The sequence below is a fragment of the Fusarium solani genome, assembly GCF_023522795.1.
Source record: "Fusarium solani strain SB1 chromosome Unknown bctg00000002, whole genome shotgun sequence".
NCBI lineage: Eukaryota > Fungi > Ascomycota > Sordariomycetes > Hypocreales > Nectriaceae > Fusarium > Fusarium solani.
Window position 1 is genome coordinate 2,090,912 of NW_027072155.1, and position 25,795 is coordinate 2,116,706.

The following is a 25,795-nucleotide window of genomic DNA, read 5'->3' on the forward strand; positions in this document are numbered from 1 at the left end:
GATGAGCCCTCAACTCTATTCCTTGGGTCCCACGACAGTAGTTGCTGTGGAGCCCTGGACGGCCGTGGTGGGAGGGACGTCACGGCCTGTCAACTTCTTTTTCCATCAAATCTCATGTCTGTTTTCTGTCTTGTTGTCTTTGTTGGTTGTACTGGACGATCAAGGTTTCTCATGCATGCATCGCGACTATCGCACTCGTCTCAAAAGTACTGGTTTAGACAAGATAAGAGAACGCTCACTTTTTCATGAATACTGTTTATTCGTCTACCACGTATCCAGACTCAACAAGCTCACACACACACGCTTGCTCGATCTGTCCGTGATCTCGCCTCGCAACTCGCGCTCGTAGAAATTCGAAACTCCTCAACACCATGCGGGCTTTTCTCCAGAGCTTGACCTCCTTTCCGTGCCAGACCCATAACGGATGCCCACGCAAAACAAGCCAACTTGACAAGATTTCAAACCCTATGAAGATGTTGCGGCCGCGCTTGCTCAGCGGCCTAGAACGTAAAGGTGTGGGAGCAGACTCCATTCTCGCTCGTGTGCGCAAGCCTTTCCATCCAAGCGACGAACCATGATTTTTTCCGGCTTCGTTTATCATATCCTCCTCTTGAGTCGCTGTAGTGTGTCACTTTACCAGTCGTCATTGTCGCTCTCGTCGTCTATTTGCTGTTAGAAACCCTGATTCAGATATCGTTGAAATTGTCATAACTTACCACTCTTAGAGACCTTCTCTTTTCGCTTCTGCAACGCGGCAGCCAGAGCATCGGCCATACCACCGCCACCACCAGGTGCACCGGGAGCTCCAGCGGCACCGCCGCCGCCGCCAGACTCACCACCAGCAACTTGGGCACCACTTCGGTCGCGAATCTGCGAGCGATCAACCTTCTTAAGCGAGGCGATACCGCCAGCTCGCTGGATATCTCCCAGCATGGCCGATCGACCAGTATCTGCTGATGGCAGAGCGGGCGCTGGGACACCTGATGAGTATCCAGAATCGCGGTTGGGCATGGGCGGAGGTGGAGGAGGCGCGCCGCCCATCGGGGGCATGGGAGGTGGAGGTGGGGGCGGAGGTGCACCAGAAATTGCCGGGGGCGGCGGAGGAGGTGGAGGAGGAGGAGGTGCACCGCCTGAAGTTGGCGGCAGAGGAGGGGGTGGAGGAGCACCACTTGTCGGGGGTAGCGGAGGGGGAGGAGGAGCGCCGCTGGTAGGAGGCAAAGGCGGAGGCGCATTGTTGGTCGGGGGTAGAGGCGGCGGAAGAGGAGGATGACTGCTGGCGGCCGGGGGAGGGGGTACGGGACGCGAGCTCGGAGGAGGCAGTGGTGGAGCTCCAGATGCCGGCACCTTTGGTGGTAGAGGTGGAGGAACAGCGGCAGGCGCAGCATGGGAATCGTTCGCACGCGGGGGAGGCGGAGGGGGAACTGGTCCACGGCTGGGTGTCGGGGGAGGAAGTCTCGCGCCGGCGAAGGGGGGAGGAACGCCAAACTTGTGGCCGTCGTTCTTCTGCGGATCGAGCGGCGTCTTGGCCGGCCGAGGAGGCGGTGGTGGCCCAGGGTTGGGGGCCGCAGCAGCTGGTTTCGGAGGCTCTGGACGCGAGAACTTGCCGGCATCGGCCAATGGCGGAGGGACGCTGAATTTGGGTCGGGGAGGTGACGCCGGCCTTTCAGGCGCGGCAGGAGACTCCGCCTTGCCGGATCGTCGCGGAGCCGGCGGAGGTGGGGGCCCGCCTTTTCTCGGGGCCGGAGGCGCAGGAGGAGAATGGCGGCCGGTCGCGGGCGGAGGCGGAGGTGGAGCTCGTGAGCCGCGGCCCTCATTTCCGTTGGTAGGAGGTGCCGACGCAGGAGGAGGCGGTGGTGGCGGCGTCGAGTGCGGCTGGTTCAGCTTCTGCTGCTCCTCCCTCAAGAAGTCGACGATAAACTCCTGGTTCTCCTTGATAAAGTCGTCGGTCAACCCCTTTTCCTGCAGATCGGCACCAAAATGCTCGCGCCAGAGAGGATCAAAAGCGTCGAGGAGCGCAAACTCGGATGGCTTGACGCCATTGATGCTTCCCGTGGAGTTGACAACATGATGCTGGACGGGGTTCGAGGTCATTCGTGGAGATTCCGGAGGGGTCGGGGCCGTGTTGTGGGAATGAGAGGAATGGCGGTGACCAAAAAGACCCCCAAGGATGCCGTGCTTGTGAGTCGGCTGGGCACCTCCTCCGAAGGGTGTAGACTTGGTGGCTCGGCTCGCATTCTTCTCGCGCTCGTCCATCTTCTTCTTGAACTGCTTGGCCTCCTTTTCGTCGACGAAGCTTAGACCAGCTAGACACTCCTCCAGTTCGAAAGTATGGAAAAAGGTTCGGTCCTGGTTGTAATGCCACGTATCAAAGATTTCCTGGTCCCAGATGACTCCTCGATTGGAGGGCTGAATAGGTTAGCGGGCTGATGAGAGAGGTGGTGAGGCAGGCCAAGGGGGCATACCGAGATGTCGACCAGCTTCAACCAGTAGGTATGTCCAACCAGGTCGTTGGCGAGCACAATAGCTCCCTGAAGTCCGGTATAGGTCCATTTTGAGCGATTGGGGTAAGCGACGTAGAGCCTAGCAACGGCCACTGCCTGAATCTTGTTGGACTGCTTGGGCACGATCCGCTTGACGGTGTCCTTGTCGTCGTCGCTGAGGATGGACGGCATTGTGACGTCGTGCTCGAGGGGGTCGGAGAAGGGGATTCGGGTCGATTCGACGTCTCAGCACCGATATCTCGAAGATGTACGGGCAAGAAAGAGTATGAGCGAAGGGAAGAGACGAAGCCGTCAAGTTGTCGCCTGAGCTGGACGCGTGGAGTGGCGCTTAGTCGGTCTCCTCTTTCGGCGTCTGGTCAGAGTGAGTCGCTTGGCGCTCGCGTGAGGCAGCCGAATTCTGGGGGTGGGAAGTAGGCCCAAAGATTCCAGGCAGCGGACAAAGAGAGAGAATAGAATGTGCAAACAGCGCCCGAGCTTTCGGGCTTAGAAGAGAGGGTCCGTCTCAAATGGCGTGGGAGAGGAGCACGGATGGACGTCGCATGGATGTCAAAGTGTCGGTCCGTGGGGAACCAGGCTGGCCGGGCGGCGCTTGATGAGGCGTAAGAAGAGTCGGAGAGCGGGCACCAGCCACAGCCGCTGGCGAAAGAAGCGCTTTCGGAAGGTCAGCACAGCCACCTGCCAAGCCTCCGAGCGGGGCAGTCTACGTCCTTTTGCAGGAAACGATAGATTTGCTTTTTAGCAGGAATGGAAGCTTGTGAATGGAGCTTCGAGTGTTGATTCTTCAGCGGCATTTGATCAAGAACAATAAGACATTCTATTCTTCAGGGCTGGCTCAGGTCGTGACGAGTCGCAGATTCAGCCACAAGCAGGGTTCTAGAAATTTCTCCGTACATGGGCACGCACAACTGTTGGGCAGCCACAGATTACCACCAAGATAGCCGCCAACTGTGGGTTCAGTGGAGCAGCATTTAGGGGGGAAGATGGAATCGACTGCGCGTCAGCCTGAAGCTGAAGCTCCGAGAGTGCCGTCAAACAAAGCTATCGGATACGTATACGAGCATGAGATTACATGTAACTGAAGATTGCGGACATCCATGCGCAGGAAGAGAATATCTTTATCATATTATATCATGTCTGGTGCAAGTTCCCATGTCTAGTCGTACAGTCATATCAGCAAGCGAATGCTGCTTATTTCTTGTTCAGAGCCTCCATCTTGGCCTTGCGCTCCTCCTTGGTTCCCTCTTCTTGCGGCATCTCCTTGGGAACGGCGGGGCCGGGGTGCGCGTTAAAGGCAGACACCTTGTCCTTGACCTCGTCCTTGATGGGCTGGATGGAGAACTGCTTCTCGCCCTGTGGCAGAGTGTGTCAGTCATGGGTTGGTGAAGTATTGGACTTGGGAGAGCTAACCTCCTTCTGCTGCTCGGTGCCGGTCATTTTGATGGTTTGCTTGGGAAGAGTGTTGTATTGAGAGTAGGTTCTTGTCTTTGTAAATGTTTTTGGTGTCTTGATCTGAAGTCTTGTCCACAAGTTGGATATTGTCGTCCTATTTGTAGTTGGCAAACGCATCATGGCCGCGACGGGCGATGACGTCGTCTCCCCTCCCACTGGCTCACCAAAACGCAAACTACGTAAGACGGCCTGTGGCGCCAGCGTGAATCAGATCGCGACGGGAAGAAACGCAAGCCGTTAGGGAGCCTGCAAGAGTGTCACAAGAGATTGGGGAAACTCGCTAATTGGTTATTTCCTGCAAGAAGAGCCGATGCCGAACTTGACGCATCGTACCATGACGTGGTGCCCTCGAGATTGTGGTGTGAACAATGTAAGTGGGCATCACTGTGAGACGGCCAAACCAAGGTCTTGAACAAGCTCGATCTTGGTAGCGTTCGTCGGAGAGAAAATCATCTACGGATTCACCAATCGCAATTTTTAGCCGGCTTTTGACAGGACGCCCGTTATCTGTGAACGGAGATCTGTTGAAGTCATGTTTCTACTTTCATGCAAGTCATTCGCAGCAGATCATCTTTCCGCTCGCAAGGTCTGACGTATGCCTGAAAGCCAGGTTCAAGGAATTAAATGGGCTAGAGCTTCGATTTGTTACAATATGAATCCGACTCGTTCTCTGGATAACTGTCAGTTTACGGAGTAAAGAAGTATCCCATCCTTGTCTAGCAAAAGCTGGGGTAAATGCTTGGCTCTGTGCAAAGGCTCTACAACCATAACTCCATCAAGTCGGCGATGACAACACCAAGTTGAATAAAATTACTTAATATACATCGGATAAATACGGGCCTTTGGCATCATTGATATTATTATCCATGTCTTGAGGCCTTCCATTCACCTTGTTCAGATCATGGCTGGTCCCTGCCGCAGCCTGATCCTCCCCACCAAGATCGCCATTCACGCCAGCCATCTTTCCCACCTTCAACACCTCTTCCACCACCAGCACCATCACTCGGGTGGCCCGCATGTCTGCAAGCAATGCCCCCCAACCAGTGAAGCTCTCACTTCCGCTCGTAAGTTGCCTATAGCCACCCACCACCCACCCCAAACTGACCATCCCCAAGGAGTACCAGCAGAATCTGTTCCAGGAGCTCCGAGCCGAAGATGAGCTCGTCGTTCTCGCCCGCGGCCTTGGGCTGATGCGCCTGATCAACAACCTCCTCCACTCGTACGATGCGGCCGGAAACAACCTGATAGTCATTGTCGGGGCCGAAGACCGAGAGAATGGCTGGATTGGAGAGGCATTGGCTGAGCATGCCGCCATAAGCATGTCCCCCAAGGCACGCGGCTTGACTGTGGTCAACACCGACCTCCAGAGCGTTGGCGCAAGAGAAAAGATGTATGCTGGCGGTGGTATTTTCAGTATCACGTCGCGCATCCTAGTAGTCGATCTCCTGACAAGCTTGCTGAACCCCGAGTCCATCACTGGCCTTGTCCTCCTTCACGCTGATCGCGTTGTCGCAACCTCTCTCGAAGCCTTCATTCTCAGAGTCTACCGGCAGAAGAACAAGGTCGGCTTCCTCAAGGCCTTTTCCGACAATCCCGATCCTTTCACCACGGGCTTTTCGCCTCTGGCTACCATGATGAGGAATCTTTTCCTTCGAAAAGCCTCGCTCTGGCCTAGGTTTCACGTCACGGTTGCGCAGTCTCTGGAGGGAAAGAAGAAGGCCGAGGTCATCGAGCTTGAGGTCCCCATGACAGACTCGATGAGGGAGATCCAAAACGCCATCATGGAGTGCGTCGAGGTCAGCATTCACGAGCTCAAGAAGGGTAACAGTGGCCTGGAAATGGACGACTGGAACCTCGACAGTGCTCTTCTCAAGAACTTTGATGTCATGGTCCGACGACAGCTGGATCCCAATTGGCATCGTGTCAGCTGGAAGACTAAGCAGATCGTCAACGACTTGACGGTGCTCAGAACCATGCTCAACTCCATCCTGACTTATGACGCTGTCTCGTTTCTTCAGCATCTGGATACCATCCATGCTGCGCACTCTCCTCCTCCAGGGTCAACTCGACAAACACAGTCACCTTGGTTGTTCCTTGACGCTGCACAAACCATCTTTGACACGGCAAGACGGCGTGTCTACTCAGCCACAGCAAAAGATGCCGCCCGAGAATCCAATATTGATTCCCTTCGGCCAGTCCTTGAAGAGCTTCCCAAGTGGTCGCTCTTGGCCGAAGTCTTGGAGGAGATCGATCGCGATCTGTATTTCGAACCTCCCGTCAAGGACGATTCCAACGGCAGCATTCTTATCATGTGCTCCAACACAGACACATGCAGGCAACTACGAGACTTTCTACAGACAATGCATGTCAAGCCCAAAACGGAGAAGAAGCCAGACGAGGATGAAGAAGATGCAGATAAGCCATCTGCCGCGTTCATGATGCGAAGGCGACTGCGAAACTATCTTAGGTGGAAGAGGCAGTTTGCCCAAGTCAGCGCGACTCTATTTGCCGAGAATCAAAAGGCTCTGAATGGTGCTACTGACTCTCGTCCAGGTATGGGCGGTCACAGGGGCGGGAAAGCACCGGCGAACAAGAGAAGACGGGTGCGCGGTGGAGGCAATGTCGGCGCCTCGATGGGTCGGGCAGAAAATGGCAGCATCATGCAGTACATTGAGAAGCCAGGAGAAGTCGCTGATCTCATGGCCGAGGTCCAGCTAACAGAAGAGGAGGCACAGCAAAAGGAGGAAGTTATCGCGGACCCTCTCGACAACATGGAAGATTACTTTCAGCTGTACGACATGCAAGATCTTATTGTCGCCCACGCCTATGACGGAGACCAGGACGAACACGTCCTCGAGGAAGTCAAACCACGGTACATCATCATGTACGAGCCAGATGCAGCCTTTATCCGACGAGTCGAGGTATACCGGTCGTCACACAATGACCGGAACGTCAGAGTTTACTTCATGTACTACGGTGGCTCAGTCGAAGAACAGAAATACCTTTCGTCGGTCCGCCGGGAAAAGGATGCATTCACCAAGCTCATCAAGGAGAGAGCGAGCATGTCACTAGTCATGACAGTCGATCCCGCTGAAGATCCTGAGGAGGCATTTTTGCGAACTGTCAACACAAGAATCGCCGGTGGTGGCAGGCTAGCAGCAACGGCTGAGCCACCACGAGTGGTTGTGGATGTGCGAGAGTTCCGCTCTTCTTTGCCATCACTACTTCACGGACGATCGATGATCATTGTGCCATGTATGCTCACAGTGGGCGACTACATCCTCTCTCCCAACATCTGTGTGGAGCGAAAGTCCATCAGCGACTTGATCTCGTCATTCAAGGACGGTCGACTGTACACCCAGGCTGAGACCATGTTCCAGCATTACAAGAGCCCGATGCTCCTGATCGAATTTGACCAAAACAAGTCATTTACTCTAGAACCGTTTGCCGACCTCTCGGGCAGCTTGAACAGTGTTGCTCCAACCAACATGTCTTCAGACCTTCAATCCAAGTTAGTGCTACTCACGCTGGCCTTCCCCAAGCTCCGCATCATCTGGTCTTCGTCTCCCTATCAGACAGCCGAGATCTTTGAGTTGCTCAAGACGCAGGAGGAAGAGCCAGATCCAATTGCGGCAGTCAGGGCCGGTCTGGATAAGGATGCACGCGCCGAGGATCAGGCGTTCAACCAGGAGCCACAGGATATGCTCGCCATTGTGCCTGGTGTCACGCCCAAGAACATCAAGAGCTTGGTGCTTGAGACGGAGAGCATTCGTGAGGTGGCCAACATGACAGAGAAAGAGCTGGAACCGTTGGTGGGCAAGACGGCTGGACGACAGATTCACGGCTTCTTTAACCGGAATGTCATGGAAGAGGATGACTAGGTAGAAGACAAGAATACATGATACACAATAATGTCTTGCTCTTGTGTTGTACAAGTTTCATAGAATGAATTATCCAATGTTAAAGGTCCACTGTCTTAGGTTGGAACATTAACCAACATGAACGAGAAGGATGTAGGCACTTATACACAACATCTGAAGGGCATGTTTAAGTTTAACAGGACAAGGTGGATTGGGTATCCTATGCTAACGCAATCATACAAAAAGGAAAAACAGTCGGCCGTCTCATGATGAATCTCTCCAAACTCGCTCTCCCCCTCTCACAATCTTCCTTCTCAGATCCTCTTCACAAGCGGGATCTTCCTCCCCTAGACCCTCGTCGTCCGCATGTGTCTACCGGTGCGTCGACGGGCTCGTCCGGAGCGGCTACCGCAGTAGCCGCAGGTCAGGAAGCTGACAATTATGCCGCAGAAGCGGACGACGGCGCTGATGAGGGCGTGGATGATGTTGCCGATGCCGCTGATGACGGCCATGATGGCGTCGCCGATGGTCTGGAAGACGGAGCGGATCTGGGAGAGTCAAATGTTAGCTAGTGTTGTGTGTGAGGCGGTGCAGTGTGGCTGGACGTACACAAGACATGATGCCACCCATTGTGAAGGATTTGTAGAGGGTTTTGTTTTAGGTGTGTTTTTTTCGGTGGTTGCTTTCGCAAAGAGTTGTCTTAGGTGGAAATGGAAGAATTGATGGTTTTTGTTTGTGGTTTGTTGTCGGTTTATGCGTTGTCTTTGAGTGATGAGTTGGAATGTTCCTCTTCCCCCTCAGGTTCCCCTGCATCCTTATATACAAAGATCCTGCCCCATCCCTGCCCCCAGGTTCGCGCCTGCCATCCATGTTTTCCCCCTTTCATCAAACAATTCTCTTTCCCTGACGTCAGGTTCACCCATCTCGATCCTTCGCCTCATGACCTCCAGCCACAAGTGCCTTTTGGTCCTGTGGCTAATGCATCATCCAAGAGTCGTAATTGGTCAGATGTGTGGCGTCCATGACGTACGCGGCTCGCCGTGTGGCTGGCACCAATGTCCCAAAATCAAGGCCATTGTGCATCCTTCGGCCGCCGTAGCCCTTCTTTTTTTCTGTTAATTCCGTTTGTGCTCTTGAGGTTGCGTCTGCGACGTCAGGGACATCGAATTGACCAGGAGGTTCCCCTGCAAGTGGATCCACTGATTTTCTCCTTTAGTTGTGTGACATGGCCTTGTTTGATGAAAGTGTTGTAGTACAGTAGGAGTGTGACGTCACAAAGTCATGATGAGATCAATCATCATAGACGGTTGTGTCACCGCGGCGATCAAGAATCCCCATGGAGAAGACGCGTCGGGAACAGGGCATCCCCTGTTTTCTGTGCCGCTGGCCTCATTGGTTCGAGTTCCCGAGCTTGCAGCCATGACGGTTGCTCGACGTTGTGTGTGTAATGTCCGCATTTGGTATATTCTGCTTCGAACTCGAACCTCATTGAGATGAGTAGGTATCTGGTATCGGGGGCTATCTCTCTAAGTATTTTGTACATGTGGCGGTGTCTGTGCCGTCGAGAAGTCCAGGAACGCCCAATTTCTAATATACAAGACGTTTAAAACCACCGCTTCTTTGCCGCCGTGGCCTTTTGCATGTTGATCCGCCGCAACATCTCGCGATTTCTGTTATCCAGGAGTCCCAATGCTGTCCGGTCATCGGGGAAGTAGACCTGGCCGCGAGGGATCCGTGGTCGCTCGTCGTCCATCATCTTGATACGCTGTACACGGCGTAGCTTGGTCAGACCGTACCAGCACACGATGAGTGAGAAGATGACCGAGATTCCAGTGACGCTTCCGAAACCCCAATGAGTCTCTTCGATAAAGTTCTCCAAGTTCATGCCGTAGAGACCAGCGAGGAAGGTTCCCATGGCAAGGCCCAGCGTTCCAACGCTGAACTTGATCTCGAGCAGCATAAGAGCGTTTCGATTCGCATCGAGAATGGCACGAACACTGTAAATGTTAGCAACACGACATTTTGGCATGGAATATCATGCTTACATGTCCTCCGTGTTTCGAATACCCGAAACGAGGCTTCCTGCCTCTTGGACGATTTCGTCCGTCAACTTGTGATACGACTCAAGCAGCATCTCAACCTCGGTGTGATCATCCATTCCCCTGTAGAGATCGTGCGCCTTTTCAGTCAAGTACATGGCCGCAAGGTCGTCATCCGCCTCAAGGAGATCCTCGATGGCATCTCGGACCAGCTTAACCTTTTGCTCAAAGGTGCTCACTCTCTTGGACAGGATGAGAAGCACGCGCAGCTTCTGCCGGTCGATATCATCCTCAAGCTCGCTGAGAATGTGCATGACCGGCTCGCGCACCGCTTCAAAGTCGGCCTCGAGCTCTGACGTCACTGAGGTCAAGACGGCTTCCAGCGCCCGGAACTCGTAGGGCAGCGAGCCCGATCCTTGTGTGTTCTTCTGCTGCAATTTGCCTTGCAGGTCGTACATGAAGGCCGATTGGGGGTATGAGGTTTTCGAGCCGTAGACATCGAAGAGAAGTACACGGTCATGCTTGATGAGGACCTTCAGGTGCAGAAGGTTGAGCAGGATGGCCGACGGACGGATGAGGATATGAGGCAGATTCGACGAGTCGATCTTTCGCAAGTCTCGGGGCAGCAGACCATACTGGTAACAGGCATCGTTAACATCTAATCGAATATCAATCGCGGGGTTGCAGCGACATACCTTGGCGATGAGCTCCGTCTTCTTGAACTCGCCATCCACCAGGATCACGTTGCCATTCTCGTCCACTTCTGTGCAGCGCAGCCGTGGCTCGGACGCCGCCTTGGCCGCCATGGTTCGACGACTGTTGAATATCGACGAACCGTCGCTGTACTCATCATGGCTGGGAAGATCGTCGGGCTTTAGGGATTTTTCACACTTTCGGCCTGTGATCCCCCATAGTCGCTCATGCCACTTTGGTGTAGAACCCGTCGAGGATCGACCCCATTTGAACCAGCCAACACTGCGCGAGGTACTAAAGTTGCATCTCGGTGTCGACGTCAACTGTTGCTGGTCTTGGCTCTTGAGCCTCCGCAGGATCGGCTCGAGGTTGAGGAATGAGGCTTCCAATGTTGCAGTACGGCGCTCGTATGTCGTAGCAAGTGACCTAGACTGCCTTCGTGTCGCAAGATTCGAGGATCGAGCCCGGCGACACAGGACCGGGCCGGCTATCGCTTCTGGGCCATGAGTTGCAAAGGCCCTCTTGGACTGGTACCGTAGGAATCGCAGCAGGCTTCGAGAGGGGACCGGGCGCAGAGTTGACATCTCTGAGGAATCCGCGCGTCAATCGACTCACGCAAGCATTGGCGATGGCGTTGAGGGTGGTTAGGTCGTCGAGTTAGAGAGCTTCTCGACCAGTTATCGTCGTGGATAGCAAAAGTTGGAGGTTGACTTGCCTTAGTCATCAGAACCAAGCCGTTGGAGTTTTGGAGGCAACCCGAATTTTTACGCTGGGATTCCGGGGTCGTGCACGGGCCATTTGCACTTCGATTCGCCGCTCAACTTGATGGCAGTTGGAGCGGGCGAACCACGATAACCCGTGAGACTGAGCAATAGCCAAGGTAAGACTCTTTAAAGATTTTAATATTCATCATCTAAGGGTTAAGTCTAGGGGTCATCGTTTGATATCTTATACTCTGAGCTTAAAGGGCCTCCATATCAACGCCTACTTGAACCTCCCATCAGCCATCCCAGATTTCTTTATCAAGCTCCTATCAACTTGATTGCAAATCTAAGGATTTCAATCTTACCTGGACCAAGCATCTCCCCTCGCCTGAGATAGAGCCATTCCATCCAGAGGATCCGGTCCAAGTTTTCTCGACTTGGTGCTACAATCTGAACCATTCGTCCAATCATTGTCCCAGCTCAGCACAGCAACCAACTAGTATTACCACCATCACCATTCAGTTCTACATCTTCATATCGACATCTGGATTCCCAAATACTATATCCTCGATATGGGCCTTACCCCAATCCGCATTCGAGGCAAACGCAAAGCTCCCTCTGGAAACAAACCATCCAAGTTACGCCCCAACCCTTCGACAGACGACAACGGACCAAGTCCCAAAAAGATGAAACGCTCACTCTCTAATGTCCTCGCCTCCCGGCCCCTTCGTGGACGCCCGACTTTACAATCTCTACCTGCCGAGGTCCTGGAGATAATCTTCCTCTACAGCGCCAGCCTATCCCTGCCGCGCTCTTCCCCTATTATCGGTGCAAAGCTATCCGGCCGTGCTACCCTCCTACGACATTTTATGTGGACGTTTCACGACACTTGGATCGATTGGTTCGGAATTCCTGTGAACTGCAATACATCTAGAGATGATGTTGGTGGTGATCCCCGACTCCAGGTTCGTCGGTCTCCTCTGCTTTCAGGCTCTTTTTCCTAACCCATTGCGATAGTCCGAGGTTTTCGAACTCCCTTGGGTAAAAATTGATTTTATCCTTCAGGCCCAGCAGACATGGGCCGATACACACGCCAAAGACCGGTACTATGAGCACTGCCTCCCGAAGCTCGACACGGAAAATAACCCCCTTATGCACACCTCCGACCACCCCATCCAAGGCCACAAGGGCGAATTCAACGCCCGCCAGTGCTTCGAAGCCGACTACCAGGTAGTATCGAGCTGGGAGCCTGTCAAGGACGTCGAGTGCTGGGCCCAGTGTGACGTCCACCCCGAGTTCCGAGCGCCCCGTTCCCTCATCACCGGGCCCTGGGATGAAGAGGAGCTACGCCGGCTTTTCTGGCTCCGAAGGGCGGGGTGGGCGTTTCACTGGGATGGTGAGAGCGTCGACTGGGAATCTCGGCTCGAGTGCCTCCGCAACGCCTTCATCGACGCCCCTGTCCCCAGTGTGCTTATCACCAACCTCCTAGACCTCCTTCAGCTAGGACAAGGTCTGCCAACCGACATACTGCAGAAGGAGAGGCGACGGATCGAGCAGCGGCTAGAATGGGGTGGTGACGATGCAGCAGGCAGGGAGGTTCTGCGACAAGTTTACTCGGGCACGGAGCTGTGTGACGAATCTCCTCTCCACAGACATTGAGGCGTCATCACCCCGCGACACGAAGCATCCCCCCGGGCCTTGCTCAGGCAGCTAGAGCTTACCAGATCCAGCTCGCCGATGAGGCATGACTAACTCGCCGACGCCCTTTGGTCTTACCATGTCAAACCCCAAGGATTCCAGATGGCTCCTCCCTGTCAAACCATTATGGGATGTATTACTGCTCATTTCGACTCATTATGGTTCATCATTCAATAATTCACATGTACAGAGTTACAGTCTCCCGTAGCGGAAGTTTCGGTCGTCTTGCTGCACACCATTATGTGGCATATGGAATCGAACCGAGTGAGGCACCGAGGTCTCGACACATAGTCATAGTGCCACAAATTAACCACTTTTAATAATAATTAATTTCAAAACTAATATTCTTGTGTGTATGTATCTGATATCTTGTATATTGTTGCTTATCTTCTCACAGCATAGAGGCTCGTTCTGTGTATCAGTAACTAATCGGCTTCTTGGATCGTGTGGCGTGGGAACTAGGGTTTGTGTGCAAATCATGGAAATCAAAAAGTTTCCGTATGAGGAAGGTAAACCCATGCTTCAAAAAGCTTTCATGTCATGGAACCATGACGGGACTGGATGGGGGAGGCTCATGTCGGAAGGGTAGCATCACCCGAGACCTCAACACCATGCATCAACATCAACAGACATCAGCACATGGATAGACAACATGGACATCACTTCACGCACGCACTCAACTATCAAAATTAACTTACCTCGTAGCCGAGTACACTTACCTTTCACTTACCTGTCTGCCCACTTACCTTTGATCCTCAACGTCATCAGTTTTTCCCCACACACACCACCATACTCAACGACATCCAACAACCCACGTCGTCTCCAACAACACCAACAACATGAGGCTTTAAAGAAGAGCCCACACACAGACACACCACTCCTCGCCACTGATTGCCTGATCCGGCAAGCCTCCAACCTCAAGGGGAAGGGAGAAAAAAAGAGAGTAACATCCCGTGAAGTGTGTGCCAAGTGGACGGGGGAACGAGATGACTCACACACCGTGAGCACACCATCCAATGAACCGCGATCCCGGGACTTCACGGCCACGGTCCAGGCAGGTCCCTAGCGTTCCCGGATGCAAGGTTCTCGTCCACGGGTGCTTGTGTGTGGTCGATTTAGGCGCTATCGACACCCAAAAAGAACAAGGCGATGCTCAGATGATGCACGCCTTTGAAGGGCTTTCACGGCCACAATTGCGCCTCAGGTGCTCCGCTCCTCAGGCTCCTCAGGCTCTCTCTCAACCGCGCGTTAGCTCAGCGGGTAATGAATGAATGAATCGTTGGTAGGTTTTCGTCTCCAGCGTAATCACGAGGTCACAGGTAAAGGGGTTTGTTTCGCTTCAGCCGCGCGTAAAGGTCAAAAACGTAACGTAAGGTAAGGGGCGAAGTAATGAGTGTTTGTTTCCAGCATAATGCTTTTTGATTTCGTGCTTGTCTTGCTTTCTCGGGCGTCTTGTCTCCTATCCGAGCGTTGGTTCCACGAGGGATCAAGAAAGACGGCCACGAGTCCACTATCGCGAGACTGTTTCAAGCTAGCTATTAGATTTCGCCATAGCGTCATCGCTCTCTCCTCAGTCCAGTCTTGGGGGCGCTCCTTTTGCTCGATTTCGCTTCCGAAGTCGGTTGGTTGGTTGCCATTGGAGTTCCCAGAATCTGCCTTTGAAGAGGTCGGGTGGATCAAGCTTTGGCTGTATGTCGAAAAGACATCATGAAGTGTTTTTTGTTGGTTGTCTTGTTGTTCGCAGAAAAAGGCAGCTTGAACTCCAGTTGATGCGAGAACCCATTACCTCGCAAGGTCCCGCAAGTCGACGCCGAGGCTCTTTTCTCTTCTTCGGTAGTCGTCGTCGGGTTTGTCTTGTCGGTCTTGATGGCGAACCAAACCTATTACTCCCCCTATAATTCCATTCCATTCCATCCATCCATCCATCGGGCATTTGTCGTTTGCCAGTATCGCTTTCAACTCTAGACTCTTGAGAATCTATAGCCATCATGATAGAGCAAACAATGCCGTATAAAAGCAACAAACACAAAAACAAAAATGCAGCGGCGTCCTAGTCATACAAGATTTGCAATGCAGTGCAATCATCGCCTCCCACCGTCTCCCGAAAAAAATGACTTTCGCCGCCGTCTCCCCCTCCCAACCAAGTGTCCGATCCGGTTATGCATGCAAGTGAACACGCTTTTGGGCCTCGACCTCGAGCGCCATCCAGATGCCTCTTTAGGGCATGGATGCACGCCCGTCCAAGGCCATGGTATCAAAGGCCTTTTGGCAAAAAGACTCCCTTCTTCCCAGCCTCCCAGGTAACTTGCTTCTTGACATAGAAAATAGTATTGAGTTCGACATTAATCTTCACAGTGTAGTCAAAGGATATAGCGTGTCGGTGTTCGACGGGGTATCAGGTTGGTAAGGAAATTATTGTGACCAACGAGTAGATAGTGATGTGAGGTTTAGTTCAGGATACCCTCCCACATGCCAGGTCCCCGCAGACCCATGTTGGAGTGGACAGAGGAAAGTGCATACTCCTGTGCCGCCTCGGCTGAGCAGCAGATTCGCTTGCCGCTGCCGGGAAGGCTGGGTTGAACGGGAATCTGGAGGTTCGATTCCAAGGCAGAGCCTCGGGTGCGAACCAACGTATCGGACCAAGCGGGGCGCTCGGTAGAGTAGTAGTGACCATTGAGCATCTCGCGGACATTCTCCTGGAGACCGTTATCCATAGAAGCAGTTCTGCTTCGCTTGGAGCCAGTCCGGGCGAATGCCGCGGGGACAGCTTCAGCAGCGCGGTAGTTCTGAAGCTCCTGCAGGGCGCGAGCAGCGTCGGACGCATCGCGGGTCATATCCTCCAGTTGCTGTTCTCGTCTGGCCAGTGGAGTCTCCATAGACCAGTCCCCGAGCTTGTTAACCGTGCCGGTGTAAGACTCGGGAGAAGACGAATAACAGTGCACGTCGTAGTCCTCGGGAACCGAAGGGATCGTCGGCTTCTGGCTCAGCCTCTCATTGCTCAACCTCGACATTCGGAATCGCGACTGCATGCCCAGCTTGGAGGAGCTGAGGGTCGCGCTAGCGAGCGAAGAGGCAGAAGAAATGGAGGAAGAGCGCGAGGAGCGCGAGGAATCCGAGATCATCGATTCGGGTGAGGAGGCAGTCGAGACTGAGTTGGCGAGGGAGGATCGACGGGTTGGGCAGTAGCTTTGAGGCGACGAAGTAATTGACATGGGAATGCGGTCGAGATACTGAGTGGCGCTCGTGTTGTTGGCCTGGGCCATTGCCAGGCCCATGGCTGAGCTCTTACCAAGCATGTGGGAAGCGGCACCCGCGGCAGGAGTGCAGAGTCCACTGCTCTGAGGAGTAAGTCGGGGGGTGGGTAGCATGCCCAAAGCCGGAGCTGGAGCCACGCGGCCGGGAGTATATACAGAAGGCGTAGGCTCCATAACCATGGGCGCGTTGTATGACTTGGGAGCGGACTCGGTCGAGTCATAAACAGTTGAAGGTCGGGTTTCCTGAGGAAGGTTGAGGATGCTGCGAGGCGAGAGCGCGCAAAGGTCGCTTGACCGAGCGGCAACGGGAGCAGCAGGAATCAAACCCGCCAGGTTGGTCAGCTGGGGGTTGAGACCCAGGATAATGCGCTTCCAGTCGGCGACCTGCTGGGTCACAAGCTGAGAGACACCACCCGGGGAGGGAGGGCTAGGAGGAGGAGTGTGCTTGAGCACAATATCAGTCCATCTCTGGAAGACCTCATCGGCGATGTGGAGCTTCCAGTTGACAGCAAGGAGGAACGCGATCTCGTTCTGGTTGATCTCATGAGTGTTGAGCCCCGAAATCTTGCTCCAAGCCCGAGCAGAGTAGTTCCGGTCCTGGAGATACTTGGAGGCCAGGATCAGAGCCGCGAGGAACATGCGGCGGCCACACTGGAGCGCGCGATCGGCATGTCGATCTTCGGGCTGCTCAGTAGTGAAGTTGTGAGTCGGGACATGAGGCTTGATGAGAATCAGGTAGTAGAGAGCAACCTGAAGAGTGGAGTAGCTTGTGCGCGAGCGGCGCAGAGTCTCCTGGATAAAGGTGCGCAGCGGGAGAACCGCCTTGCTACCCAGCTCGCTTCGGCAAACAACCGAAGAGAGAGGCCAAATTGCTTCGACAATTTGAGTCGACGAATCTAAAAGGGTGACGGCTAAGCAGACGAACATGTTGTCAAGATCCAGTCATAACATACCAACAAGGCTATCGACGAAGTTCACTTTTCGGTCGGACTGTCTAACCAGAGAGGGGCGGACCTTGGGACCGTTGGAAGTTCGTCGAGGGTTTTGGCGTAGCTCAGCAGGGACTGCCTCGGTCTGGGGCTTTTGCGCGTGACGTCGGAAGTTGAGGACGCGATCAGCAGCAGAGGCCTTGGCCGAGAAGAAGGATTCGCACGAGTCCGAGTCGGAAGAGTGGACAGAGGCGGAGGTGTCGTCGGAGTTCTGCGAGGAGGTGTCGGACCACACAGAGGATGTAGATGTTGAGGCGGAAGAAGCTAGAGATGCGTTGTATGGCGCATAGTGGGTGGTGGGGATAGAGGCGGGCGAAAGAGTCGCGTCGCACTTCATTTTGGGTGGTAGTTGATTATAGTAATAGGCCTGAAAGGGTGGTTCAAGCCAGGATGAATATCCAGTCGCCGTCAAGGGCTAAGTCAACCAATTAAATCGTGGTTTTACCGTAAGCAATTCGAGGGATCCGAGTCGAGTTGTTATACCTCGAGACAGCGTACAAGTGCTATCTCAAAGTATACGCGTAGTTGTGAGAGCAGGAGGCGTCTAGACGAGAGAGTCGAGAAGCGACTTGATAACACAAACGATGAGACCGGAAGACGAAGCGGAGACGGCGACTGGAAGAAGGTAGGTTTTGTCAACAGGCATTGCGGCAATGCTTCAAATCTCGAGGTTGAGGTTGGAAGCGAGTGGCGGGCCTAGAACAAGGCTACCATCGAAGCGGGTAGGAGGGAGTGGCGAGTAAGAATCCTAGGGTGACTGATGTCGGGGTCGGGGGTCGAGGTCGTGGTTGTTGAACTTGTTGATTGATTGATATGCAGGTACGGGGAATGTGTGGCTGAAGACGGAATGAGGTGACCTGGAAAGGAGATGGAAGGGTTTATTAGGTAGCCCGAAGTGGTGACTCTTTTTTAGGTGGCCTTGGGGGGCGAGATGCCAGGCGCTGAGGTGGTGAATGACAGCCTGGCGTAGTGGGTTGTGACTCTTTGCACGGTGGCGAAACCGAGCAAAGACCGCGGGGCTTGTGGCAGGTGGACGCCAACTGGCGATCTCGGAGAGAGCGTGAGGGAGCGTGAGCGGCGGGAGCCTGTGCCTGGCCTGGGTTTGTCTGAGGCAAGGATGACTAACGCGCGCGGCGGAAGACGCAACGGGTGTGGCGAAGGGGATGGACGGGTAGGTACCGGGGCTGCAGCCTGGGGAGGGAGTGGATGTAGGGACTAGGTAAGGAAAGTATGTTGTGAAAGCTTGAATGGAAAGGGTCAACAGACACGAGAGGGGAAATGCAGAGGGGATTGAATCAAACGGCGAAGGGAAATGATGTGAGGATGGTGATGGTGATGGCGATGGTGATGGTCAGAATGATGGGGGATGAGTGAGGGCTGGTGAGTAACACGGGAGACAGCGAGTCCGGAGACTGACACAAGAGTCACCCAAGTGGAAGAGAGACAGGACACTTCTCTCAAGTCACCTCACCAACAAGGCGAATGACTGGTGCTAGGCTGCGGGCAGAGAGAGGGCCAGGGGAGGCAAGGTTGGTCCCTAGAGGATAAGCTGGGCTTGGGCTGCGCTCGGCTTGGCTGGGCTGGACTGGACTGGACCCGGGGGCGGCAGTGCTGGCTGGCGAATTCGTGGACCGTAGGCGGGAAGCAGTCAAAAAGTATGACTCTTTTTTTCGACCTGTTTGGGTTGGGCGGCAAAAGATGTGCTGTCCGGTTTGCTCACAAAAGAGGTAGAAAAAGTCGCAGGGTGCAAGTGAATGCCGCTGCGGCCTGGCGTGACGAGGATTGTCGCGGGAGCCTGAGAGGAGAGATGAAGGTATGCAGGGAAAATAAGCAACAACAACAAAGACGAAGGCAGACGTCGTGGAGAGTGGAGAGGTACACGATCCAGAGCAGACTTCAGAGAGTCGCTGGGGACGGATTTAGAGGGAGAAATCGAACATGATGCCGACGATGCTGTTCGATGGGGGGAAGGGGAAAAGGCGGGAGATGGCAGCGGCGGGCCATGGCATAGTTTTGAATGCCCGGGACAGCGACAGCACCAGAGAGCCCGGGAGGAGAGGCGAGTTGAGCGACGGCACCTACGGCGCGCGCGCATCAAGCCCCAGTCGCGAGGTACCAGTACGATGCAGCCGTGAATCTCGTGCCTCTCGACACGGTGCAGCTGAGCCCTTGTCGATGAACCAGCCAGTCGACGCCTTCTTCTGTGACGCGCTGGCCCTGTCCACTGGGCCACTGGACCTTTCGGCTCCACATCACAGTGTTATACAGTGCTCAAATCGCGCATTTAATACATGCCATGGCCTTCTCGATGGGCCTTGCAGCGTGTCTGCCTTTTGGCATTTCCTCATTGGCCATCCGGATCCTGCAGCGCGCGTTTCCCCCCCTCCACCCACCAGGGCGCATCCACATCCTCCACCTCCACCCTTTCCCAAGCACGAAATGTCTCCCACTGGACCACCACTTCCCGGCCTCAAGGCAGAAGAGATCAGTGAATCAGTGAGGATGGTGGCAGAGCAAAAGGGATGAGGTTGACCCGGGCAGTGGCAGTGGATCGCCAACCGTCAAGACAGAACATCGCCCGCCTCGGCAAGACCTTCTTTCCTGTCGATACTGTATGTTTCACTCATGTTGGTTGAAGCCTCATAAGAATGCCTCATCTCCTCCATCACCGAGCAGATCAAGACGCCTTACAAGGCCTCCACTTTCAAGAGCCTTGTCGACGACGCTGCGCTCCTGTCTTTGACTGAGGTGCACAATCAACTCACCTCATCCTCAGACACTTCATTCACTTTACTCACGCACTAGCACGCCAGCCTGGTTCGTCCATGCGTCTCGCGTATCCCTGCCACTCCGGCCACCCTTGTCACCCACACAACCCTTTTCGGCTTCACTGAGTTGTCTCTTGGAGATGAATCCTCCTGCCCTTTGCTCGAGTTCGTCATCCTCAGTCAAATACAAGATGCTCTGCATCAGCAGTCGGGGAAGACTCGTCCCTGACTCAAACACTTTGCTAGATCGCGTACTACCCTCTTATAAAATCCCCGAGGCCGAGAGGATGAAGCTGCAAGCACTAACCGCTAACACACCCCATTCCTCAGCATCCAACCCAAGAAAGGAACGGACAGAGTGGTCTCGTCCAGAAGCCTTGACCAATTTGAGGGGAAGCACAGCCCGCCAAAACTTGGCTGCTGAGCGATGACTCTTCTCCTTCAGCTCCTCTCTGGACTGGACTGGACAGTGCACACCTCCGCCATCTCCGCCACCGCCCTGTGAACCTCTGCCTTGGCCCGCTGCCATTTTTGTGACTGTCACCTACGACGACGAGGTCTCCATTTCCTGTCATCCGTCATCAATATCGTGCCTGGTCATGAGGGGACCCCTCGGATTCGCTGCTGACCCGAGCTCATGGGTCTGTGACGATTACCGTTGCTCTCAAACTCCGTGAGCCCCTCAAGCGCCGGCTCAGGCATTTTGCTACTTCTTCACATGAGCATTCGACCGTACTAGGTACCGTCAACAGAGATTCACAATATGGCTTGTCCAATGATACCCCAGGTGGCTTCCCGCCAGGATTGGATGGACCAACAGGAGTGGGATGGGGATGGGTGGATGAGATGGCTTTTGGTTTGTCTCGTCTCGTCTCAAAGGCACGCCCACGACGCCGACCGCGCCGCCCGGATGCGCTACGAAACCTGAAATCCAACCATGTGTGCTTCAAGATTGTGCGGCCTAGAGTGTGGCCCCCAGATAGCTACGACTCGCCCAACAACTCAACCCAACCGAGCCAGACCAAAGCCAAGGCCAAGGCCAGAATAGCCAGAGAAAAACTTTTGAGTTGCACCAGATCTTGCCACAGTCTTCGCCGTGTCCCGGGTCGCGACAAAGAGGAAGCCGAGTGTGGCACGCGGGTCAAGGAATAAACGAGACACCAGAACTGCAAAGCACGCCTAACACATTTTCATATTACAGTATCACTTTTGCAGCAGGTGAACTCATATAGAATATGCTAAAATGATAGGAAGGGGTATCCCAATGACAGGTAATACTTCAGATCTCACTTATTTACTCCCTTCTTATTCTTACACTTGCCATCTGCTACCCTGATGAGAGGATAGATGATGTCTAATTGTACCGATGTCTCTTTCTTTTCTTTGACCCGTGTGGAAGCGAAAAAACACACCACTTTAATCAAGAAGCGCGCCTGTCCAACTCCGTTCCGATTCAAAGGAAATCTCATGCTTCTCTCTGTCCGGGTCTGGGCCGGATTTCCAGGCCATTCACAGCCCTGCTGCCTCCCTCCCTCACACAAAATCCCGAAAGGTCTCGCCATTCTCCCCATCGGATTGTTAATCCAACAGCCACGGGGAACCCGTCCGTCCCACAATGACCTCACTTGCAGTGACTGGTTCCCGGGAGAGTCCGCCCCGAGCAGCGAAGAAGCGATGGAAGCAATTGCCTTTTGGGCTTTGACTTGCATGTATTCGGAGCTCGTCTCTCGTGGCTCCGTAATGTTGCTCCGGGAACCATCTGGCAACAGCTTCGGAGGCTCGCCGACCAAACACGGGGTGCAGGACACCTAATGTTACAAGCCTCGAGGCTGCCATGCGGGCCGCAATGCACACCCTCGACATTAATATTGATACATCTTATCAGTGTCGATGCGCCTGGAGCACTTAGTTGTTTGTGTCAACCCTCTCCTAGGCATTTCTCTGCCTGGATGTGACCGTCTCGGTCGCCCTCCCTCTTTAACATCTGCACAACTCTCAACTGGGCTGGATGTGCAAGGTGATAATCATCAGTTCCTGCATTGTCTCGGTGAATACGCATCATCGACGCTATGGCAACGAGTCTGTCAGCCTGTCGACAAACATTCATGGCATAGCCATCATGATTGCGTGGTGAGCGGCAAGTGCCGTCATAGCCTCAGTTCCACTACTGTACGCTCATGAGGACGCGCGAAACTGGTGATGCAGTACATGATGAGTTTTCCTTGCCTCGATCTGCACGCACGCGAATCACTCGGTATCTGATTGTCGAATGGTGAAACGACAGCCCATCACTCTCGCACTCAGCAGATTTGCTTTGTTTCCGCCTCCCGATCATGATCAACGACCTCCCTCGTACCGGACACCTCACTCTGGCTCGTGCGTCCACCAAGTGGCGGCGCTATCAACCCCTTAACAGAGAGCCAATCTTGTTGGCGTTACCGCGACAAGTCCCGACTCAAGACTGCATGTAACTGTCTCTGTGGTCTGCCGGACTCTCCCCACTGTCCAAGATGTTGTGCAGCCAGGGAGGTTGTACAAATCATTACCTCAGCAGCGGCCGTGGGCTCACACTCTCGATTTAGGTACGGGGGCACTCCATCGGACACCGGATCCTTAACAGATCCGGGCGAACAGGTTCTTTGCCTAGGTTGTGCGCCGTGCTTGTGGACACCACGGGATTATTGCCATTCACCGTTCCCGTCTATCCAGGCCGTGTTACAAAGCATCTTCCTCTATTAGAAACGGATTTGCCGCAGCAGCTGTCACAGCCTTCTCCTTTGAGCGGGCAGCCCGGCAGGGGATACATGCACACGCGCACACGGGTTCACCTTTTTGGCTCTCGAATGTGCATCAAGGAAAGAGTCTCGACAGGGTGTTCATTCGGTAGCCGAATGAATCCCCCGCTCGGCTTGGGGGACCGTGATTGGCTCCGGGGTGACGCCGTCTGATGCTTCCGGGCTATCCATCCTGCTCTCTACTGTACATGACGGTCAGTTGTCGATGCCGTCGGAATACCTACCTCACGAGTTTTGCGGGATAGGCAGCCAGTGTGGTGTGGGATCTCAAGGACCTGTGAATCGAGCGTCTCTGGGCCAAACCCTAGATTCGATGCGCACCCTCCCACACGAACGACCCCAGCGCCTCCTCCGGCGTCATCAGGCTCGGATAGAATGAGTCAACCTCTAAACGCGACCGGCCTACCCTGGACAATCCAGGCTCCCCTCGGGCACATTCGCATTGAACGCATTCTCGCCCGAACTTTGACGGACAAAGGCAGACGGGGGAGATGATCCACCGTGATGTTCACGCCGTCTATTCTCGTGCTCGGCCAAGCTGTTCACAAGCCTAGACGCTGCCTGCACCGCCGCCTGAATCTCAGCCGCTGTCGGACGGCTGAGTATAGATGACGCATTGCAAGACACTCCCTCCCTCATGGAACCTCGGTGATTCCAAAGATATCGGCGTGGTTCTTCGGAGGCAGCATCGGAGACTGCCCAGACGAGAAACCCCCATCATGTCTAATTCACGAACGCCTTGGAAGGACCCATGATGCTCCTGGCGTTCGTTCGGTATCCCCCAACCCAACACCGGGTTTGATCCAACTCCCCACGTGGGTGAAGAAAAAAGTGATACACTAGCATGGAGGCACCACAAGGCACATTGTGTTTCCCACCGAAAAAATTGTAAAAGACGAGTAACGACAGCCATGATGAAGCACCTAGAGGATCCCTATAGCATCACATTATATCATGTACCTAATCTAGGTATCATCTCACCGTCCGTGTCTCTTCTTTCATCATCAACTAACAGCATCGGAGACGATTTTGGTCCTGCCGTGCCGCGTGCTCTCCCCCATGGCCCCCACATTCCGACCCCCGGCTTCTTCGGAGCCCCGCCCGGGCACGGAAGTTTCCATATGGATCTCATGAGAGGCGGTCGAGATTACGCGATGCTCGAGGCTGGGCTGACGCCCACCGAGCTCTTAATGTCTAGCTGACACGGACAGAGAGGTTCAAGCAGCAGCTGAGTTCTTGAATCCAAAGGGCTTATCTCAGACGAATCCTCTTTCGCGGTCCCGCCGGAACAGGAATATGCGCCCAAAGTCCCATTCCTTGTTCCTGTTCTGTTAATTTCGAACCTGGATGGATGGATGGTTGGATGTGACCGACCTGACGACCCCGGCCTCACCGTCAGATTTACAAAAAAGCACAGAACGTGGCTGCCTAGTCGTCCAGGGCACACCGCGCAGGCATGGCCCTTGTCGCCATTCCCTGACAGCACGAGGCGCGTTAGAAGCCCATCATCATGGTCATCCAATATCCACGCGCCGCTCGCTGCAACCATCAAACACAAGGCAGCCCTGGGTCGCGCATCACAAGGGGGAGAAGAGAGACTTTGACCGTTCCCATCAGGCAGCCTTCGAGAAGGCGTCAAGAAGGCGTCTGAAACCTCGAGGTTGCTGGAATCCTCCAGATCCTATCGACAGAAAGACTGCCCCCAAATGACATTTCCAAGTAAATGCCCCGACATCTGCCGGCGTTCCCCATCCACTCATGCATATTCCCCTCAAGGAAGATATAACCCAACCAGGTAAACCTGAGTGCTGATCTGCGGTGACAGCCTCCTGCCCCTCTTGAGACGTGGTGAACCTCTGAGGGGCCATGGCGGGGCAAACGATAAGGCGACGAGGCGGGCTTGCTCACCGAGTTGTTGTTGTCAATGACCATGAACCTTGGAAAAGAGGCCAGGCTGGCTTTTGCGACTAGTATGCTGCATGATAGAGACATCTGACCGAGGAGAGGTTGACACCGAGAGGCCATCTTCGTCGACCATGTTCCTGTTGTTTTGCTGCCTCCATTCCCACTGTGACTCAGTCGCAAGTTCGTTGTGTGACGTAGAGAAGCAGAGTAGAAGATATACTATTGTTACACGACTTGGAAGCTCATGTACACCACTCGCAAACTACGCGGCTTTAGCATGCATGAAAAAAGATCTCGATGGCAACCCGTACCACGGGCACATCGACACAGGTCCAACACCACAAGGCAGCCTGCCGTCTGCTTTTTCCGCAAACACATCGTCATCCAATGCAGAACAAATATTGACGACTGTTGCTACCCCTCGCGAGACCATCTTATGACCGACATCTAGTGTGTAGTCTTAAAACTCACTGTCACTACAACAACGCTCATCATCATGAGCCCTACTTGCCACACTCCGTAGAGTCACCTATTACTATCATCAACTTCGGGGGAGGGGAGCTCACCAAGGTAACACGTCGGGTTCATACAATGAAACTGGCTTTTTGTTTCAACCAGTCACCATCTCCAAGTCTTGAACCGAACATGACACTGCCGGTAAGAATGACCCATACTCGGGCGACCGAGCCGATTCTTCAAACTTTTTTATTCCGCATCATACCCTTCGATGTCGGCGTGACTGACGTCCGAGGAACCACAACCTTGTCATTGTACCGACCTTAACCGTTCAACGAGGCAAGGTAAACGAGTCACAAGGTGTGACAGGTTGACCATTTTGTCATGAAGAACTTCTCCGAGGCTGAGATGACTGGGCTGGACTGGAAAGGGCACTCTCCAACACAAGACAATCAAGAAAACAGTCTGCACTGAGGGTTTTTGCAAAATCCATTCAATAGTTACATACTCAATTACAATTGACCAAATAAAAGCCGGAACCGTTTGCAACTTTTCCCCTTCGCCGCCAAAAATGTCTTGTTTGATACCATTCTCCTGGTTTCCTCACCATTGCGTCCGCGGCAGCGAGAGAAGTTGACCCCTGTTGTCGTACGATCCACTCTAAACACCAGGCGATGCGGTACT

The 25,795-nt window shown here is 54.0% G+C and overlaps 8 protein-coding genes across 8 annotated transcripts; 4 read left to right on the plus strand and 4 right to left on the minus strand.

Moving 5' to 3' along the window:
• Positions 1–256: 256 nt before the first annotated feature.
• Positions 257–2,672, minus strand: MRS44_004620 (uncharacterized protein; the record flags this gene model as incomplete). The annotated part of the gene is made up of 4 exons (XM_065622269.1): positions 257–500; positions 638–662; positions 717–2,406; positions 2,463–2,672. 4 exons carry the CDS (start codon positions 2,670–2,672, stop codon positions 257–259), a joined length of 2,169 nt encoding a protein of 722 aa, XP_065478341.1.
• Positions 2,673–4,966: 2,294 nt separating this feature from the next.
• MRS44_004621 (uncharacterized protein) lies at positions 4,967–7,831 on the plus strand (the record flags this gene model as incomplete). Its single annotated transcript, XM_046280915.1, has 2 exons — positions 4,967–5,014; positions 5,066–7,831. The coding sequence occupies 2 exons, from the start codon at positions 4,967–4,969 to the stop codon at positions 7,829–7,831; spliced, it is 2,814 nt and encodes a 937-aa protein (XP_046136241.1).
• A 248-nt stretch (positions 7,832–8,079) lies between these two features.
• On the plus strand, positions 8,080–8,382 carry MRS44_004622 (uncharacterized protein; the record flags this gene model as incomplete). Its single annotated transcript, XM_065622270.1, has 1 exon — positions 8,080–8,382. The coding sequence occupies one exon, from the start codon at positions 8,080–8,082 to the stop codon at positions 8,380–8,382; it is 303 nt and encodes a 100-aa protein (XP_065478342.1).
• A 1,031-nt stretch (positions 8,383–9,413) lies between these two features.
• On the minus strand, positions 9,414–11,126 carry MRS44_004623 (uncharacterized protein; the record flags this gene model as incomplete). The annotated part of the gene is made up of 3 exons (XM_046268848.2): positions 9,414–9,807; positions 9,856–10,484; positions 10,545–11,126. 3 exons carry the CDS (start codon positions 11,124–11,126, stop codon positions 9,414–9,416), a joined length of 1,605 nt encoding a protein of 534 aa, XP_046136239.2.
• A 692-nt stretch (positions 11,127–11,818) lies between these two features.
• MRS44_004624 (uncharacterized protein) lies at positions 11,819–12,905 on the plus strand (the record flags this gene model as incomplete). The annotated part of the gene is made up of 2 exons (XM_046279389.2): positions 11,819–12,211; positions 12,264–12,905. The coding sequence occupies 2 exons, from the start codon at positions 11,819–11,821 to the stop codon at positions 12,903–12,905; spliced, it is 1,035 nt and encodes a 344-aa protein (XP_046136238.1).
• A 2,486-nt stretch (positions 12,906–15,391) lies between these two features.
• MRS44_004625 (uncharacterized protein) lies at positions 15,392–17,524 on the minus strand (the record flags this gene model as incomplete). Its single annotated transcript, XM_046270646.2, has 2 exons — positions 15,392–17,094; positions 17,152–17,524. The coding sequence occupies 2 exons, from the start codon at positions 17,522–17,524 to the stop codon at positions 15,392–15,394; spliced, it is 2,076 nt and encodes a 691-aa protein (XP_046136237.1).
• Positions 17,525–19,125: 1,601 nt separating this feature from the next.
• MRS44_004626 (uncharacterized protein) lies at positions 19,126–19,713 on the plus strand (the record flags this gene model as incomplete). The annotated part of the gene is made up of 1 exon (XM_065622271.1): positions 19,126–19,713. The coding sequence occupies one exon, from the start codon at positions 19,126–19,128 to the stop codon at positions 19,711–19,713; it is 588 nt and encodes a 195-aa protein (XP_065478343.1).
• A 264-nt stretch (positions 19,714–19,977) lies between these two features.
• Positions 19,978–20,484, minus strand: MRS44_004627 (uncharacterized protein; the record flags this gene model as incomplete). Its single annotated transcript, XM_065622272.1, has 2 exons — positions 19,978–20,151; positions 20,263–20,484. The coding sequence occupies 2 exons, from the start codon at positions 20,482–20,484 to the stop codon at positions 19,978–19,980; spliced, it is 396 nt and encodes a 131-aa protein (XP_065478344.1).
• Positions 20,485–25,795: the final 5,311 nt, after the last annotated feature.